Source organism: Ornithorhynchus anatinus, chromosome 13 (assembly GCF_004115215.2).
Source record: "Ornithorhynchus anatinus isolate Pmale09 chromosome 13, mOrnAna1.pri.v4, whole genome shotgun sequence".
Taxonomy (NCBI): domain Eukaryota; kingdom Metazoa; phylum Chordata; class Mammalia; order Monotremata; family Ornithorhynchidae; genus Ornithorhynchus; species Ornithorhynchus anatinus.
The window spans coordinates 36,087,472-36,106,506 of record NC_041740.1 but is presented as its reverse complement, the minus strand read 5'-3'; the positions used below and the strand labels follow the sequence as shown (position 1 = coordinate 36,106,506).

General features: G+C 45.5%; 1 protein-coding gene and 1 long non-coding RNA gene across 3 annotated transcripts in view; one reads left to right on the top strand and one right to left on the bottom strand.

Annotated features, from left to right (window-relative positions):
- The window catches only part of SFMBT2 (Scm like with four mbt domains 2), a 144,858-nt gene that overhangs the window by 29,887 nt on the left and 95,936 nt on the right, over window positions 1-19,035 (bottom strand). For both annotated transcript variants that reach the window (XM_029077746.2, XM_039913902.1), the window contains 4 exons: window positions 14,929-15,011; window positions 10,759-10,885; window positions 4,340-4,453; window positions 434-476 (listed from right to left, as the gene is read on the bottom strand). In XM_029077746.2, coding sequence (XP_028933579.1) covers window positions 434-476; window positions 4,340-4,453; window positions 10,759-10,885; window positions 14,929-15,011 — 367 coding nt within the window. The remainder of the gene's footprint in view (window positions 1-433; window positions 477-4,339; window positions 4,454-10,758; window positions 10,886-14,928; window positions 15,012-19,035) is intronic.
- Window positions 4,449-6,791, top strand: LOC114816076. Its single transcript, XR_003763851.2, has 2 exons — window positions 4,449-5,589; window positions 6,606-6,791. It is a non-coding gene; the product is annotated as an uncharacterized LOC114816076 (long non-coding RNA).

Genomic DNA, 19,035 nt, shown 5'->3' with positions numbered 1-19,035 from the left:
ACCAAGTGAGATCTTGGGGGGCTTGCTGTAAGTTGGCTTCATTCACTGCAAGGCAGACTGAGGGCCCACAAGCAAGGTGACTTGTGGTGGGACTCTTTTAGTGGTGAGCGTAATCCGGCTAAATGCCCTTGTCATTAACTATTTTGAGTTTACCTTCCTAGGGGCTGTGACCATGATAATTATCATCTTCAAACAGCACTGTCTCTGTACCCACATGCATTTGGTAGGTGCAGGGCAGAGCAAACTACACGGACATGAATCTCAATTCTCTCGGTTCCTAAATTACAGCAAGCTGTAGCGTATTATTTTGAACCCGATCTGGTCATTTACTAACCCCGTCATAGCTCCATGGCTTAACTGGTGTTAATAGCCTCTCAAAGGAATAAAGAACACATCAGTAGTGCAGCGGGAGGTTGGATTTGGAGGAACTTACTGTTTTTCTGGTTGCACGACTGCAATCTTTCTCTTCTTTTGCACTGAAGAATGAGAGAAAGAAGGAAACACAGTTTAGTTCTGCCATCCATGCAACTGGGGTTGGTTTAATAAACTGCATACTGTAGAACTTCACTGGCTTCAAAATATATATATTTTAATCAAGAAATGTCAAATATTGCCTGCCCAAATTTGATACTAATTTCTTCAGGTCTAAAAAGGGACTTTGCCTCTTCAGAAATGCATTCTAAATAGAATTTAGTATATTTAATCTTATCCCTTAAATGTCTGATATGTTTTCCAATGGGCTTTAAAGAAAGACATAAAGAAAACAGTACAAATAACATACGCTGAATAAACACTCAGCGTAAGATAAATTGTTACAAGCATTATTACCAGTGTGATTCTCCCCCTCACTGTATACAGTGATAAGAATGAATAATGTGCCAATGCAGAACCCTAAATTAGGTTGAGCTGTATGATTTTTTAACAGAAACATATTTTAGTCATCAAAAGAGGTGACACATTAAACATTTGCCTGTCACCTGTTAACATAAACAAAATGATGATCGTTTTTCATTTGAAGAAATTTTCCTCCTATCAGACTTGTTTTCATTTACCCATCTTATTGCCTGGGCATCTCCTTAATAAAGTCAGAAGTCAAACCGGTGTCTCAGAGCAACTATGAATTTTGACTTAAACGGCTTCACCTCCACCACCACAAGTAACACAAGCTACTTAATGGTAAATCTTCTCACATGTTGGTATTTGAAAAACAGAGAGTCTCCATTTCTTGAGTAATAATCAATCACTTGCAGACAACAAATGAAAAAGGCATCGCCAAGCCTAGCTGTGTCCGGAATAGACTCAGATGGGAGGGAGGAGGTAATAAATAATTAAAGTTTCTACACTGACTGCGGAGAACAGCCCTTTCGATCCCCAAAAATTCACAAGCTGCATTAAGGGTACCCTGGGGGCTTTTGTAAAGAGTAGGGAGGGATGATTGAGTTGGGCCCTATCCAGATGACTCAACCCCACCCCAGGCTAGATGCAAAATGCCATATTAATCAGATGTACAGCACACTCTCTCTCTAAAGGCTGGCAGGTTCTCAGGCCAGAAAGGGTTTGGGTGTTTCTGGAGAGTCTACTCTGAGCCACCAGGATCCAGAAGGTATAAAGGATAGGAGAGCTTGTAGAGACTGGCCTGGGAAGTGGGATAGGAGGCCAGAAAAATGTTGGGGCTAGTATGATCTCAATCTCTCCAGGACTCTGGGCAATGGCAGCAGAACCTGGAGGGAGAGGGGATGGGGAGAAAGGACAGACACTCTAGAACTGTCTGCCTCTGACTGCAGGGGCCCCCAACCCAGGAGCCCAGCTCAGCCCAGAGTCCCACTCCCCAAGTGTCCGCACTGCAGCGACCTGTTCTGTGTGGCACCTCCCACGAGGGAAATCTGAGAACTGGGGAGGCGGAGTAAAACACCCAGAGTCACACAGACGTTCAATGGCAGAGGCAGGAAGAAAACTCACATACTTGTGTCTTCTGAAGTAATGTCTTCACTGGCAAAAAGATGTGGCATATAGAGATGAAGACAGTACAACTTTGGTGATCTGGTTTCCACAAAATCCAAATCTCTGGCAAATCTGGACCGAGTCGAGGGCCCCGGGGAAGCAAGGCTCCCGGCGCTTCAGACCGTCTTCACTTCAAGGGGGTGGAAGTGGAAAGGGAAGGAGCCAGTCTGGGCCTGCATAGTCTCCCATGGGATACTGGGGGGACTTGCAGTCCCCGTGAGCACACAGGGATTCCACCCAAGTGTGATTCTTGTGCACAAGAAGGTGCCCCAGCCATAAAGTTAGAAAGAGGTTTCCATGCCCACCCTGGCCTGCTGAAGCCTGTTTGGCACAGGAGAAGGGATTGTGTAGGCCAGCTAAAGTTCATTTCAGTTCTGTGGCTTGTAGTAGCTTTAAGAACAGAGCCCAGGTCTTTGGAATTTCTGGTCAATGACTGGGCTTTAACTTAGCATTAGGTACAGGAGTCTAGGAAGTGGAAGAGCAGTTCTTAACCTGATGATTATTTACCGATTGCTGACTGGACAGGTAAGTCTGGGACCGTTCAATCATGTGTCCTGATCCCCCCTGGTTCAGCTCCTGAGTTCCCCTGATTCTCCCTGAGCCTGATGAGGATTCCAGGCATACCAGTGAAAAGGATCAAGTGTTCATGTGGGGAACTGCAAAGTTGGATGCAAGGAGAAAAAAATACTATGACCTTGTATTATGCTCTACCAGCATTTGGAAAAAGAAGCTGACATCTCACCTAGCATATGAAGATGCGTTGCAGTCCCACAACAGTTATTCTGCATTTAGGTAGACCCTTTTCCCCAAGAAGCGGAAGCTACATGTCACTCTCTTTAGAGGCAGCATGAGTTCAACAATGGGTGCTGGATGCTCCCTGCCTAGGTCAGCAGATGGTCCATTCAGAGGCCTCCCAGGCTTCTACCCCCAGCAGCAGACCATCCTGCTGGCTCCAAAACCAGACTGTTGGAGCAATTCTAGAGCTTGCTAACGGTGTCAGAAAGACCCAATCCAGAACCAAGGTCCTGCACGGGGAGCTGAAGGATGAAGCAATTTACCATTCTTTAGCTCTAAGAACCAAGATATATTTGTACCTGGGATAATAATAATAATAATGTTGGTATTTGTTAAGCGCTTACTATGTGCCGAGCACTGTTCTAAGCGCTGGGATAGACAGAGGGGAATCAGCTTGTCCCACGTGGAGCTCACAGTCTTAATCCCCATTTTACAGATGAGGGAACTGAGGCACAGAGAAGTTAAGTGACTTGCCCACAGTCACACAGCTGACAAGTGGCAGAGCTGGGATTCGAACTCATGAGCCCTGACTCCAAAGCCCATGCTCTTTCCACTGAGCCACGCTGCTTCTCGATGTCTTTCAGGGATCCGATCTGTGAAACAAACCAACCAAAACCCCCCTGACACCCAATAACCCTGTACCTTTGCTGACTTTCCTTTATGGAACACCAAGGTGAGGTAGGAAACAACAACTTAATTGTCTGGACACACAGAGATGGGCCAAACTAACCGGGCTCACAATGATCCAATGGAATACATTTGATTCATTCCGTGAAGTTAAAAGAGCATTCGGTTAGCTGTTAGCTGTTTATACCAGTAATTTACTGGAACCGATTGTGAATCTTGGGGAAAAAATTAGTCTCCTTCACATAATAATAATGTGAAAGATGGGACTGATGATTTGGAATTCATTTAGCATCTTTCAGTGTCATTTTAAAGAGGTTTTAGTAGATCTAACACTAGCCGGACACCTCAGTCCATGACCTTAGGCTTGGAATTATTTTCTCTCAACCTCACAGGGATCTTGGGAGGATGAAATGAGATAAATCATCTGAAATCATTTTGGAATAATAGAAAATATACTTAGGCTCTCCAGTTCAGGGTACACTCAGTCCAGCCACAATGCCCAGAATGTAGCTAGGGAATTACAGAACGCTCTCCCCACCCCTCCAGGGCGGCACCCCACAGTGTGAGTCTAGCTTTGAAACAGGCAAGTGTTATTGCCTGAGTTTTCCCTCAATGCGGGTTTGGTTTCACATGAGTGCCAAGCCACCCCTGATTATAGGAGTATGGTATGGATAGTATTATCTTTCTGCTTCTTAGTTTCCTCACCTGCTGGGAGCAACAGCAGCTTCTCCCCTCACCACCAATATGGAGATAACATCTGAGTTTATCAGAAGAAGGCTCAATATCAATACGAGGTGTACACACCACTTCTGGGAAATCACATACGCTGTTGGTGTAAAATGAGGAGTTGGAGCCCTCCTCCACAGACCAAAGGGGCGACTATGTGTTCGGCTGAGCACTAACGGGCGGTACTTACAAAGCGTTCTGTGTGGTGGAGTCAAGGGGTATGCGTTCGCCTCGCACCAGCCAACTGGGAAGATGTCCATCGACTCGACGTCAACAATATACTCGGGAACCGGAGCCTGCAGACCTGCAATGGAAACAAGCTATGATGCAACGAGAACTGTGAGGGCTTATGCTCAGCACCCATCCCAGGGCCCGAAAGGGAATAAAGGAAGGACAGGACCCACGATGTTGGAAATTCCCATCCTGCCGAGGTATTCCCTCACCTTCAGGGACCAAGACAACTCATGGCTAATTCGCCTGGACAAGAATGGCCCAGACTTCAATGGGAGACACTGGGGCTTGAAGCTGGTTCAGGAATTAACAACTAAATGAAAATCTTAAAGGCACCCTATTAGGGCTCTGAAATTACTCTAGGCACAACAGTATGAAAATATATTTAGGGAGAATAACTGATTATGTTTCACTGGTTCCTGAAATGCATGATCTGTTTAAACTAACTCTCTGCCCTCTGCCATGTCAGGTGACAAATAGCTTGGCGGACTAGGCATTAACAGCAGGAACACATTGCATTCTGCAGAACTCATTCAACATGCAATGTCACCCCTCCTGAGACCAATGAAGGGAGCACAAGGGAGACCACTCCCCTGGTTTTAGTATGGGTTTGTTAATTATAACTGCTGGGCACATTTGCCATCTCATTCTACATCACTCATCAAAAGTATGCAAACAAATTTAATGTGCCACTTCAACGATCCTGACATCAAAACTGCAAAATTCATGTATAATCTCCAGGTTCTGTGACACATAAAATATGCACAAGAAAAAAGCCAGTGGGATGGTTGAGGGTTTTTTTTCCCATTGGCAATCACAGACAATGATTTACGCACGCAATAATATATGGACTGTCCATATCCGTGAAGAGGTTGGAACTCTAAAATAAATCACAGCCGGTTTTTAAGACTGTGATTCCGCGTGTATGCCTATGCTTGTGTACATCTGCCGTCATTATGCCATCAGCAAAACCTCCTAAGTTCAGAGCTTTATGATGCTGCACTGGCTATCCACTCTGCGCTTTCTACCCACAAACCAGAAAGAGCTGGGCTCTCCAGCTAAAAGGAAGGAGTAAAACTTAACAATGCTGATCACAAGCAATAAACACAGAACACACAGCTTCTCAGCCGACTGACTGGGAACATTCTAGTTTGAGCAGGTCCTGCTGAAAAAGTTCAAGATCGGACTGGATATTTCAGAAATGAAAAGGTACGTTTTCTCGTGTTTCCATGCCAGAAGAGACCTAACTAGTCAAGTAGACTTTGGGCTCCTTGGGGGCAACGACCACCTCAACTTTCGCAAGGGCTGAATAAAATAAGTGCTCTGTGCCATTCCTAGTTATTGACAGAACAAGGGCACGAGTCTGCACCTTGGCCAATCAAAGGCCGCTGAGCCACCTGACCCTTTACTCCTGCTGGGCCTCACGGAGCCTTTATGGATACTGTAGCAACACTACTCATTCCATGCTCAGGGAGGTCCTGATGAAATGCAACACCAAAGTGACTGTAAGCCCTCATTTTGTACATTGCCTGGGGTCCCCCAAGTCAGGTTCTCACACACACGGAGGACACTCAACTCCTAACTCTGCTTCTGCCATGACAGGGGTACGCCTCCTGAAAGGGGATGGGACAACTTGCCACCCGGGTGGTGTTGCTCTGTTTTCCATAATCCTCGGGTGCCAGTGGATTTGGGGCAGAGGATGGGGGGATTTACTGTGATATTCCACAGTATTCATGCAAAGTGAAAATTCCTCCTGGGGATCCTCCCATTTCCTCCTGAGTGGTGGCCTGCACATACAGAGACCTGGAACGCTATATAAGTAAATCTCTTTTACTTATATAGCTACACCTTCATAAAATAATTACTAAAAGGATTTGGATCAAAACCAATTCCTCTAACATTCCACACACCACCTGCATTTCCTAAACTCCCTGCTCGGGACTTCACTTGAAGGGAGACGTAGCCACCAAGCAGTTTCACCTCATGCCCTCACTCTCCTTAAACAATGTCTGGATCACTGTAGTACCATTTTAGCCAAAATGACTCTTTGTTTTGTTTTGTTTTTTGGGGGGGGGTTTTCAATTTTTTTAAAGTGTCCCAAGGGTTACACAGATGACCTCAACTCCTCATAAAACAAAAATAAATGTGTACTTCTCATCTGTTGATTGTACTCTTCCATTTGAGGTCTCAATCACTTGTGTTATTTTTCTTTTTGATATCTATAGATTTGATCGTCAGCTGCTTCCCTCTTTGGGCTGTAAATTCATGGCGGGGAAGGACTGCAGTCCTGTTCTTTCTATCATTGGCTGTGGCACCTCTCCAGGCTGCACCCAGTGGATGTTTAAATCAGACCTGACTGGGTAGTTACAACTAAAATAACTAGAATATTTTGCAAGACTGTTGTAAATCTACATCTGTACTCCGTTTGATCCCAATCCCATTTTTTTTTAATTACATTAGCCTGTTCAAATTTATACTAAAACCAAAATCCAGACCTCCATCATAAGAGAAATCACTTAAAATTCAGCTGATGCTTACTTTCCTTGTTTCAATTTGGGGTCTCCAATTGCAGGGGAGAAATTTGCCCCCTCCCTAACCATTGATTGAAGCATTTACTTCACCCCTATGATTCTGGGGGCAACCATAGCTACTAATTCCCTCCCCCTTGGTGTTGGCTAGAAGGTGAGCCAAAAAACTAGAACACACCAAAACACTGGCTCAGGCCTAAGCTTGCCCCCATTTGGCAGTAGCCCATCTCCACCCCCACTGGAGCTGTAGCGAGCCTGTCTATCTGGTCTCCGTCCCTTCCTCCTCCCTCCATGTGGTCTCTGAGTGAATCCTTGCCTGTGGACTCTGGTTCTTGAGCCAGCAATCTCTGGGTCTGTATATGCAGCACGGTTGTCCCAGTCAATCATTGGTATTCACAGAGTGCCTCCTGACTTCAAAACACTGTAATAACCTCATGGGAGACTATAAAAGCAGTAAGCAGAGAAGCAGCATGGCCTAGTGGAAAGAGCATGGGCTTGCGAGTGGACCTGGGTTCTAATCCTGGCTCTGCCATCTCCCTGCTGTGGGACCCTGGACAAGTCACTTAACTTCTCTGGGCCTCAGTTCCCTTATCTATAAAATGAGGATTCAACACCTGTTCTCCCTCCTACTTACAATGTGGGCCCTCCAAGGGACCTGATTACCTCATTTGGACCCCAGTGCTCAATACAGTGCTTGGAACATAGCAAATGCTTAAGATATACAGTACCCACCCTCAAAGATGGGTACTTTCAGTCTTTTTCATAACCCCCATTCCGGAAGTCCTGCCTTTCACCTGGCCCTGCAAACATAAAGGTGGGCAAAATTCCCTTCAAAACCCCAACAATGCTCCAGGAGGCAGCTGGGATTGGGAGTTCTGCAGCAGCAACATCGTCTGACGATTACCTGTTTAGAATGTCCACGAGCCTGGAAACACCAGGAAAGTGCCAGAGAACAGTGCAGGTGTGGAAGAGAAATTGTGGATTCCAAGCAAAGAGCTAAAGCTGTGCAAAAATCAGGCTCGCCTCCACCTCTTCAGGTGAAAAGCAAATGGAAATGGAACCAGGACAAGAACTATTTGCCAAAGTAAATTTGGATTTTTGGTTTTTGAATGGCATTAAGCACTTACTATGTGCCAAGCACTTTACTAAGTACTGGGGTAAATACAAGCTAATCAGTTTGGACACAGTCCATGTCCCCATGGGGTTCACAGTCTTAATCCCTATTTTACAGATGAGCTAACTGAAGCACAGAAAAGTTGAGTGACTTACCCAAGGTCACACAACAGATCATAACAAAGATGACCCTCATTATGGCAATTATCACCCAAGGAAATTATTTACACCTAAGAAAATGCCAGAAGACCTAAAACCTGATGCTCAAATGGGTTTGGTTAGATGTCATCAGTTTTTTGGGTTTGTTTTGTTTTTAAGGACAAAAGGATGATCTCCAAACCTGTTCCTAAAAGAAAAATATATTTTTCTTCAATATGCTCTCCATTCCTTATCTTCCTCGGCAGCTAATTTCACAAGCCCTTGAACAAAACACCTGACTCGAAAAAAATCAAACACTAAAGTTGACCGTTTGATTACATAAAAGCAGTCAATCAGCCATGCGCTGAAAATATTACAAATCAATTTAACTCATAAAAATAACAAATAAAATGATTGTAAGGACGTTTGAAAATTCATTGTATAATGTCAGTGCTATATAATCAGAAGAATCGTCACCATAAAAATAATTTAACAACCACGGAATGGCCATTATGCTTTCCAAAGGACTAAGAAAACAGGTTAAGTGCAAAATGGCTATTAATGAGAAATCCGTGCCATTAGGCTGTCATTTCCCAAGGTAAATGTGCCGGGAGGGCTAACAGCCCATAAGCGCATTATGGATGGGCTCTGCTATGAACGGTCACGGGGTAAGGCTCAAGGTTTTCATCTGCTTTTCAGTTGGCTCACAGAATTTTGGTTAAGAAAATCGAAAGGGGCAACAAAGCTCTAAAGATCATCTTTTTGAAAGAAGACATACTTTATCTCAGAAACCGGACCTTCCATTTTCCAAATGCAGCTAAAAGTGTACAGGATAAAAAGCGGCTGATCAGTGCAGCGCAAAGTATATTCCCAAATGGCCCAAACCGAAGGGCCGGCCAGGGCTTGCAAATATCAGCTACACAATGGCCTCAATTCTCCCGCATTACGGGGAGAGCATGATGCTCACAAACTGTGCGCCCCATGTAGGACAGGGACTGTATGCCAGCGTTGAAGGCGGTGTACAGGCCTGGACGAGATGGAACCCTCAACACATCTACCATTATTATTATTATTGTTGTTGTATTTAAGTGTTTACTCTGTGCAAGCTCTGTTCTAAGCGCTGGGTTACATGCAAGATATTCAGGTCAGACACAATCCCTGTCTCACATGGGTCTCACAGCCTAGGTAAAATGGAGAACAGGTATAGAATCCCCATTTTACAGGTGAAGAAACTGAAGCACAGAGAAGCTACGTGACTTGCCCAAAGTCACACAACAGCAAGTGGCAGAGCCAGGACTTGAACCCAGGCCCTCTGACTCCCAGGCCTGTGCTCTCTCCACTAGGCCACAGTTTTCTTCCCGTAACTTTCAGCCAGGCAATGCGGGGTGGGGGCGGTCCTATCACTGATGTCCTCTGCCTCTTCTAAGTCAAGGCTCAATCTTAAAATGCTTTTATATTAAAAATCCTATTTCTTCTTTAAAGATTGGAGAAAGGATATAAGGATAGGGATCATAAGCTTCCCCTTTAGACTGTAAGTGCCTTGTGGGAAGGTAACATGTCTACCAACTCTGTTGTATTGTACTCTCCAATCCAATTGTACTTTCCAAGCGCTTAGTACAGTGCTCTGCACACAATAAGAGCTCAATAAATATGACTGAATGAATGAATGCTTAGTACAGTGCTCTGCACACAGTAAGCACTCAATAAATACCATTGATCACTGGAGTCTTTTTCACTTAACTGGGAGAGGGGAAAAAATGGAGGTGACAGGAAAAACTCCCAGAACTTTACCACTTCCTGTTCTGCTGACTCCCGGAGAAGGAACCCAAGATAAAATTCACTCTTCTAAAAGCCTACAATGACTGACTGCCCCATATGGATTTGTTTCCTGCTACTTCCAGAGTACTACAGGGACCAGGCTCAGAGATCGCAGGATTAAGAACTGGGGGAGGGTTGATTAGCATATGTGAATGAGCATAGGCACACATCTATTCTTTCATTCTGAAAGGCTGACAACAAAAAAACACTATAAAACTTGTATTTACTGTATTGAATGTCTAATATCTGATTAATAACCCTCTCTAAAAAACTACCGTGCTTAATCATACTAGCCCTGTCCATTATTTGCCTACCCATGCACAATTCCCGATGAGTTTTCTCACAGCTCCTGAGAAATTCCACTAAATTGGGTTCATTTCTCATTCTGGATAAAGCTGGCTTTATCCTTTTCAGGTAACATTAAATAAACATGCAAAGGAGGAACAAAATGTGCTCTGCCAAAAACATTCCAACCAGACCATCAGCGAGACACCGAGCCTTCCGTCTTAGTAGCTCCCACGGCTTTGGTTGTAACATTAGCTTCTGTGATCACGCAAGCCCAAAGACAACTGGGCTCCAAACACGATTATCTTAGGCCCATCGCGCTTCACAAAATTCTCAGTTAAGAAGAGAGGCTCAGGATGGACTTATATTTGATTAGTTTCAGTTATTTAATATGTGTGTGCCTGAGAGGGAAGGGGCAGTGGAAGGGAAGAGGAGCGGGAAAGGGAAGGAAAACTTTGGAGAGGAGCTGGCTGCCAACCAGAACCCTGATGCCTACCTTCCAGGTGAAGCCACATCAGTCTTCCTTTCACGGTGATAATGGAGGCCACACAGAGTTCTCCGGGATTCCTGGGGTTCACTGCTTCCAACTTCATGTTCTTTGTGAATCCCCGACTGAATGAAGTCTGAAAGAGACCAACGCCCAACACTGAGGCCTCTGTCGCTAAGCAAGGTCCCCTGAGATTGTGTCGCATGGGGGAGTAGGGAGAAAGTTACTACCATTCATTTTCCTCCTTGCTCCTCCTCGCTTGGGAAATGGTGGCTTGAGGAGGGCAGTGGAAGAAGGAGGGAGGGCAGGAGAGTGGAAATACTATAAATGGGCAGGCAAAATTTGTGCCGGTTATCCTCGGGGTTGGCACAGGCTGAGGGATAAACCCCCATCACTCCCATAGTTCTGGCAGCATTGCTCCATTTTACACAGCTATAAAGTTGAAAATGGAGGCCCAGGCAGGAGAATCCACTTGATCAAAATCACAGCCTGGAAGCCAGCACTTCCGATTCCATTTGGAGCTGGGTGGAATGGGAAGAAGCCCCACCTTGAGTCTTCCATCCTGCTGTTCTGAAGTTTGTTAACTCTCACTCACTGGTGAGAATGGGGAGAAAAGATGAGACACCATCCTGGAGAAGTAGCATGCCTAGTGGAAAGAGCTCAGGCCTGGAAGTCAGAGGACCTGGGTTCTAATCCCAGCTCTGCCAACTGCTTGCTGTGTAACCTTGGGCAAGTCACTTAACTACTCTGTGTCAGTTCTCCTGTTCTCCGTCCTATTTAGACTTTGAGTCCCATGTGGGACAGGAACTGCGTCCAACCTAATTAACTTGTATCTACCCCAGAGCTTAGAAAAGTGTTGGCCAAAGTAAGCACTTAACCATTAAAAAAAAATCTAAGCCTTCTTGTGGCCAACAGAAATTCAACCTCAGCCTCCAGAATTGCCAGTCAACAGCAAAATGAACTGACCTGGGCCTCAATCTGTGTGTGCCCTGGTTTTCACTCTAACACTGCTAGGAGGAAAGGAATGGCAGAAGGTGGGCAACTGTGCTGCAGAAAATAAAGAACAATCTGCAAACTGGCTAATCCACCCTAGAGGTTGTCTGTGATGCTTTATTCCAGATCTGTTTTCACCCCTCAGCTGAAGCTGGGTGTTTTACACCTTTTCCAGCCTCCGACTGTGACCTTGCTATTTTCTCTCTTTTCTGCTCTGGGGCTTCGGGAGGTTCTCTAGGTGATGTGGAAGAAGTGCCAAGTTCCCCGGGGGCCATTAAACCCCCCGCCAAGAGAGGCAGTTGCGTTCAGATATTTAGCTGGAGGAGCCCTTGGAGAAGCGACCCCTCAAATAAAGCCAAATGCTGTCCTCAGTTCAGGCAAGAACACATGACCTGAGAAGGACCTGGAGCCAGAATCTGTCTCCTGCCTGAATCTAGGGAGATTTGCTTCATCCTTTCCGTTTCTTGTGGAAACCAGATCAAAATTTTACACCCAAGCCGTTTTCTTATAACCTTCACCACCGGGACAAAACACGCGTGCACATACACACACACACAAAAAAAATTGAGCTTCTTCCTGATAAGAGCCCTAATGGATGCCTGCAAAATCTTCAAGTGAGTAGGACTGCTCTCTCTCCTAGTTAATAAAGGAAAGCTACAACCACCCAACCGACTTTCATTTCGGCTCACTGCTTGAGGCTAATTTATAAAGGATCAATGGGAAAACAGTTACCTGTGAGTTTATTTTACTAAGCATTTGGCTGTATCAATCCATCTCATAACTGCCTCTGATTGTTAAGCATCCCCAGGGAAATAGCTACAAGCTATCCACATCCACATCGGATCTGCCGTGGCACACTGGAGATGTGTGATTAAAAAATGAATTCAAAATAAGCATTCCATCAAAGAGCACTTGGAGCAAGTTAACAAATTCAACAACCTGCCAGTAATGCAATGCATATGCCAATGGGCAGATTTCAATCCTGACGATTAAATAAATGAAGAGCAAGGAAACAAAGAGGCACGGGCGTGCAGGCGTGTTTATGTGTGTATGTGTGTGTGAGAGAGGGAGAGAGAAAGCACACTGCTAATGAATCTACCGCCAAATTCAACCAAGTGGATGTAATCTTGGAAGGACATTCCTGAACCCTGGAGAGTCACCTGGGAATGTGATCACTGCTCCCCGACCTGCAAACCCTTAGACATTCTCAGAATCTGTGTCTAACCTGCTCATCTGATATTACTGCAGTTCAGTGCAGTGCTTGGCACATAGTAAGCGCTTAACAAAAACCCCTCTTATTATTAGGAAAGGGGAAGCCAAGAGGAGGCAGAGAGAGAAAGAAGGCAAATCAACGAGGCATTTAAGGAACAACAACTGGAAAGGGCTGAAATGTGAATATAAAAGAAATGGCCAGATTTCCTTTTTTGACCATGTGAAGTTAGGTGACAGGGTTCTGCACATAACAGGTGCTCAACCAAGTCTATATGTTGATTAATCTACTGACTGGAAAATTAATTTACCAAGCAATCAATCAATGGTATATACTGAGCATTTACTACGTGCAAAACACTGCACTGAGTATTTGGGAGTATACAACAAATTCAGTAGCCGTGATCCCTCCCCTCAAGGAATTTATGTTTAATGAACATCTTGTGACCCCGAGGAACTTGGCACACCCACGGAGTTACCTGCATGAGCGGCGTATGTGTATATTACAACCATGAAATTGGAAAAAGGGACGGAAGGACTATGGGGATCCAACAGTCCACGATAGCTAACGAGATATCACCGCCACAATGGGAGTGGAAAGGGGATGAGCAATGAAACCATGTGACAATTCAATTCTTGGACACCACGGTTTCGACAGTGGCTCTGGCATAGTTCCTGGCAATAAGTACTGTTATTTGTACCACTGGCAAGACTTAGCTCATTGCTTGGCCTCCGGAATGACTTATTAACTGAAAGCAGCATGACCTAGCAGACAATGCACTGGACTGGGAGTCGGAAGACCTGGGTTCCGTTCCTGCCTCTGACACTCGCCAGCTATGTGACCTTGGGCAAATCACTTCACTTTTTTGTGCCTCAGTTCCCTCAGCTGTAAAACGGGAATTAAATATCTGTTCTCCTTCCCCTTTAGATTGTGAACACTGTGGGATGGGGACTGTAGCTACACCAGTGCTTGGCACATAGTAAGCACGGAACAAATACCACTATCGTTATTATTAAAATTATTAAGGCAAGGAATGATTAATGATAGTGATGGCAGACTGCAAAATGGGCATCCAATGAGCCTCTCTGATGGGGTCTACAGAAGCTGCCCAGCTAGCGTGGTGGATGGAATATGTGGAAAAGGTATTAGGAATCTGGTTCAGAACACTGGCCGATGTCTTATCCCAACTTTGTCTTAATAGGGTCTTCTGGGGCCTCGGTCTCATGGACTTTCCCACCCCCAATTCAGAGTGGCCACCGAACAAACAATGCCAGGAAAGAACTATATGCAACTCGGAGAGTAAATGCTAGACTGTGAGCCTGTTGTTGGGCATGGATTGTCTCTGTTGCTGAACTGTACATTCCAAGCACTCAGTACAGTACTCCGCACACAGTAAGTGCTCAATAAATATGATTGAATGAATGAATACATAAGCCAGTTATTTCAACTGCCTCCAAGCCTCCATGATCAGAAACCTCCACTTGACTAGAGATACCAGCTTAGGACAAGCCGGGAATGATTCTGTTGCTGACAAAGGGTCACGCTAAAAGCCCAGAGCCTTAAAAGGTGTTTGAAGTCTATGCTTCAAGAGTCGGGGTTTGGGGTTATTTGTAGTCCTGCTGCATGCAGGCAGTTCAGCCAGTCAGGCAGAGGAAGGACACTTCAAAAACTCCAAAGCTTTTATGGCCCTGCAATCTAATGATGTATCATATCCTAGCACATTACCGTCGCTCTATTAAAGAAACTCATAAACAACACTCCAGAACCAGGAGACCGTAGTGAGAACATCGATGTTCTAGTTATTTATATCTTGGAGACAATCATCTATCGTCTTAACACAGGCAGTGGGATGGGAGAGAGAAAGAATAGTTTATCAAGGGAAACAGACAGCAACTGGTCGTCAACATGTCCTAAACACAGGAATGGGGGGAAAAGAGCCGTATTTCGTTCCCGGGAACACGGAGTGACCAACTTACGTTTCTGAAGCAGAAATGAGGTGCTGCCTCGGCCCCATGCTGCTTCTGATAGTCCGCCCAGTCAAAGTCTTGGCCGGAGTGACCTGGATGCAGCAAGACATGGATCGAACACAAGTCATGACGCTGAACTGGCACGGTCAAGGTGCTCACTCAATCCACTTTCTGGGCAGCTCTGGGCCTGACCCTGCCCAAGCCCCGGGCACTGATAGGAGATGGACTCCGACCCCATGAGACTTGTCGAGCTACCAGCTGATGTTCTTTCCTTTGTGATTTCACCTATGTGGAATCGGTCTTGTTCTCTTAAATGAGGAAGGAGGGGTCAGTTGAAGGTTCCCAGATTCAGACTGTGAGTGGGGGTAACACTGAGCTCAAAATCCACTCGGTAAGAGACACGGACAATTTACCACCTCTGGGAAGCAGAGTACAACTCATCAGTAGGTTTGGGCCTCGGTCTCCTTAGCTCTACAAAGGGTTAGTTGTATGAATCACATGCCTCCTGACATATATCTTAATGAGCTTAATGTCAACCCAAGACAGTAGTGAAACTGGGTGAGCAAGTGGTCTTCAGGATCAAATGGCTTTGCTATAACTTGCTGTGGGCAGGGAATTAGTCTACAAACTCTGCTAAATGTACTCTCCCAAACACTTTATACAGCACTCTGCGCCCAGTAAGCACTCAATAAATCTGATTGATTTAGGCGGCTTTCTGTCTTTCTAGGCAACTGACACCTGTCACTAGTCCATCAAGCCTATTTGACGAAAGCTCAGGGTGTGAAGAGCTCAGTTCTGGTCACTGTGGGGGAGGGGAATAATAAAGGAATTGTATGACACAGTTCCCTAGAGGGTCCTCCTAAAGAGACAGCTCTCTGCTGGTCACCGCCAGCCCACTGGGCTCCTCTTCTTTACTCAGTTCCAGTCACACCATGGCTTGACGCAGCCAAATGTTTCCCTGTGCCAAATCTCTTCTGAATCTCACCTTCCACTCTGCCCACACCCCATAGTTCCTTCTGCCTTACCATCTTCATCAGTCTGATGGCTCATTACAATCTCCCCCGCCTCCCTCCAACATTATTGTTCCCTTGTGCCATACCACCTGTCTAGAATTCTCCTCCTCTTTCCCTTGGGGACTCAAGTCACTTCATCTCTTTAAATTTCTCTTCCTTTCAGCTGATAATGAGTTCTCTTTGTAAAGCTCCTTGTGACAGCCACACAGAGAAAGCTACATAAAAACAAATTGCTTTGGATTGTATTATAAAGACCACAGGGGTCAATTACCCTCATTAATCAACAAAGACAGAACAAGGAGGAACAAGGCTTCACTGCAGTCAGGAAAATGTGTTGTAAACCCGAAGAGAAAACATACACACACACACACACACACACACATTCATTCTCTCTCTCTCTCTCTCTAATATTTGTCTCACACTGCTAACAGACTGCAGAAACTCAACTCTGGGACACTGACTTACTCTTTGGACTTGTACAGAATGAGCCTGAATTGTGTTCTGGTGTAAGAGGGAGGAATGGGTAAGAACCATTACCTACAGACTCAACTGAATTGGCCTAATGTACCCCAATCCTTCCAGGCTGGGAGGCTCCTCTCCATCCTCCTTTGAACACACTCTTCAGCAGAGATGCAGGTAACATCATCTCCATCATTGACTGTCCTGGATCTCTGCTGACCTTCGGGACCTGAGACAGCAAAGGGCTCAGGGATGAAACTGACAGGGGTTGGGCAAAATGAAGCTGCCTCCAGAATCATCCTTGGGACGCATCATAGAAAGCCTGCCAGCTTACTTGGGCACCGGCTACTTAAGCAACTAGAGGGCAGGGATCATGTTTACCAATTCTTCCTTGTGTCTCCCAAGCCATAATACAGTTTTCTGCTAATAGTACATACTCAATAAATACCACTGAATGATTATCTATATGGTGGCTCAAGCCACCCTCACGTCTGCTTCAGGTGCCCTGGGACTTGTTTTACTTTGTTTGCAAAACCATTCGTCTCCTGGAGTCAGAGAAACTCTGACATCACCACTTTCCAACAGTCTCTTCCTCTCTTTCCCTATTCCATCACCCTCCTTCCTCTTCCCCCTGGTCCCCTCTATTTCCTACTGCTCCTCTGCCTCCTCATAAGCCTCCTGAGCTCCCTCGAGACAAAAACCAAAAGCCCAATTACCCATTTACTATAGCCAAAATCCCATTTTTTTGGAGTTCTTTTCCCAGAAAAACCTTTAGAGAATGATTTCTGTTCCTTCTGCTCTGGCTTTCTGCTGGCTTATTCAGAACCAAAGAAGCTACACCACAGTCTCTTGAAAAACCATCCCAACTCTGAATATGACTTTACCCAGAGTCCAAATTTTCTTGGAAATTCCATTAATCAGGAAAGAGTTTGGGTATCTGACCATTCCAGGTTAATGGGCTCTTACTGGATCTACAGTATGTGGAATGATTTCCCCCATTTTTTTTTAATGGTACTTTTTAAGTGCTTAACATGTGCCAAGCACTGTTCTAATCACTAGGGTAGATATAAGATGATCAGGTTGGAGTCTGTCCCTACCTCACCTGGGGTTCAAACTTTAAGCAGGAGGGAAAAGTAGCTCCTGAGGCCAGTGTACCCCTCTTGGTTGCATTTCCACTCCAGTTCCTCATAGGCTATGAGTGACCAAAGAGTGTCGAATTTTATTATTGGCTGCTCATATCTGTGCCTCTCAAAGCGAGGGCAGTTTTCAGAAATAGAAGAATAAGGAACAGGGAATCCTGCCTGGAGGAGAGGAAGGCAGAGGCATGAACATGTGACAGAGGAAGCAAGGAGACAAGCCACGGCAGAGAAAGCTGCGAATGAAACCAAATAACAGCCTTGCTAATCCAAGCACCCCAAACTTCAGGAGTGCCTGCTTCACAGACGTGCTACTGAGTAGGCCTTGTCGACATGTCTCTGCCCCAGCTCCAGCAGATTCTGAGGCTTCCCTAAATCCCTGACCCCGGGGGCCATAATCCCACTGCCTCTAAATAACGGATCCTAGAAGGGAGAAGGAGACTCATGCAGGGACCAGCTGTCAAAACACACTAGTGTCAAAAGAAATTAAAAAGAGATTTCACAGTTGTCCCCCAAGGCTCTCTCATCTCCAATTAAAAGCATGCAATGGCTCAGGGTCCCAGCTCAGAGCTGAGCTGCCTGAGGGGGTCCATCCAGGTGTCATCGAGGTGTCATTCCAGCAACTGGCACCCGACTCCTCTCCTCATTGCTTTTAGGCACATCAGTAAATGGATATTCTGAAGTGTTCGACTGCTCCAAGAAAACTAACGCTTCTGTGGACCGGCATGGCCAAAGAGTACCTCTATGCCTGCCATTCTGGGGAAGGATTCCTTAAAGATCTGCCCCAAAAGATCCTAATTGTCCCACTGATTCAACTACTCCTGGGTGGAATCTTAGGCACCTTCTGAAGCTGCATTAACTCTTTCAGGCCAGCAAGGAATTTACATGTAATTTATTACGTCAGTGTGTCTCCTTTGCTAGATTATTCACTCCTTGGGCAAGAGATCATGTTCACCAACTTTACTGTAGGCTCCCAAGCACTTCTTAATACAGTGCTCTGCATACATTAAGCGCTCAATAAATACAAGTGACAGCTTGAAAAGAAATGAGCTTCAGGAGTGGAGAGAGAGAAACGGGAGGAGATTTTGGGCAGTGCACTGAGCATTTTACAGGACGACCAGCTGTACAGCTTAGTGAAGGTGCCCGTCTTTGGGAGCGGCCAGCCCAGGCACATCGGGATCATCTGTCACTCATAGGTTCAATGGCATATCAACCTATTTGAACTGAACACTCATGGACTCAGAGGAGATGCTGCTTCCTCTTTCTAATACTGCTTCGATGACAGCGGGGAGCCCCTGGTGTAAAAGGTAGGCGGTCGCATTGCCAAAGGGCATTTGGAAAGTGACACCTCTTTAGACTGACTCTGCAAGATGTTGTGATGCAGGCAGCCTCATCTGGCGTGGAGCTAATCACTGTCCAAACTCCCACCCACCCTCAAGTCGATCCAGGCAGTGGGAGCCAAAAACTTTCGGAGCATTGTCCCCACAATTGGTAAAGGTGGACAAGTA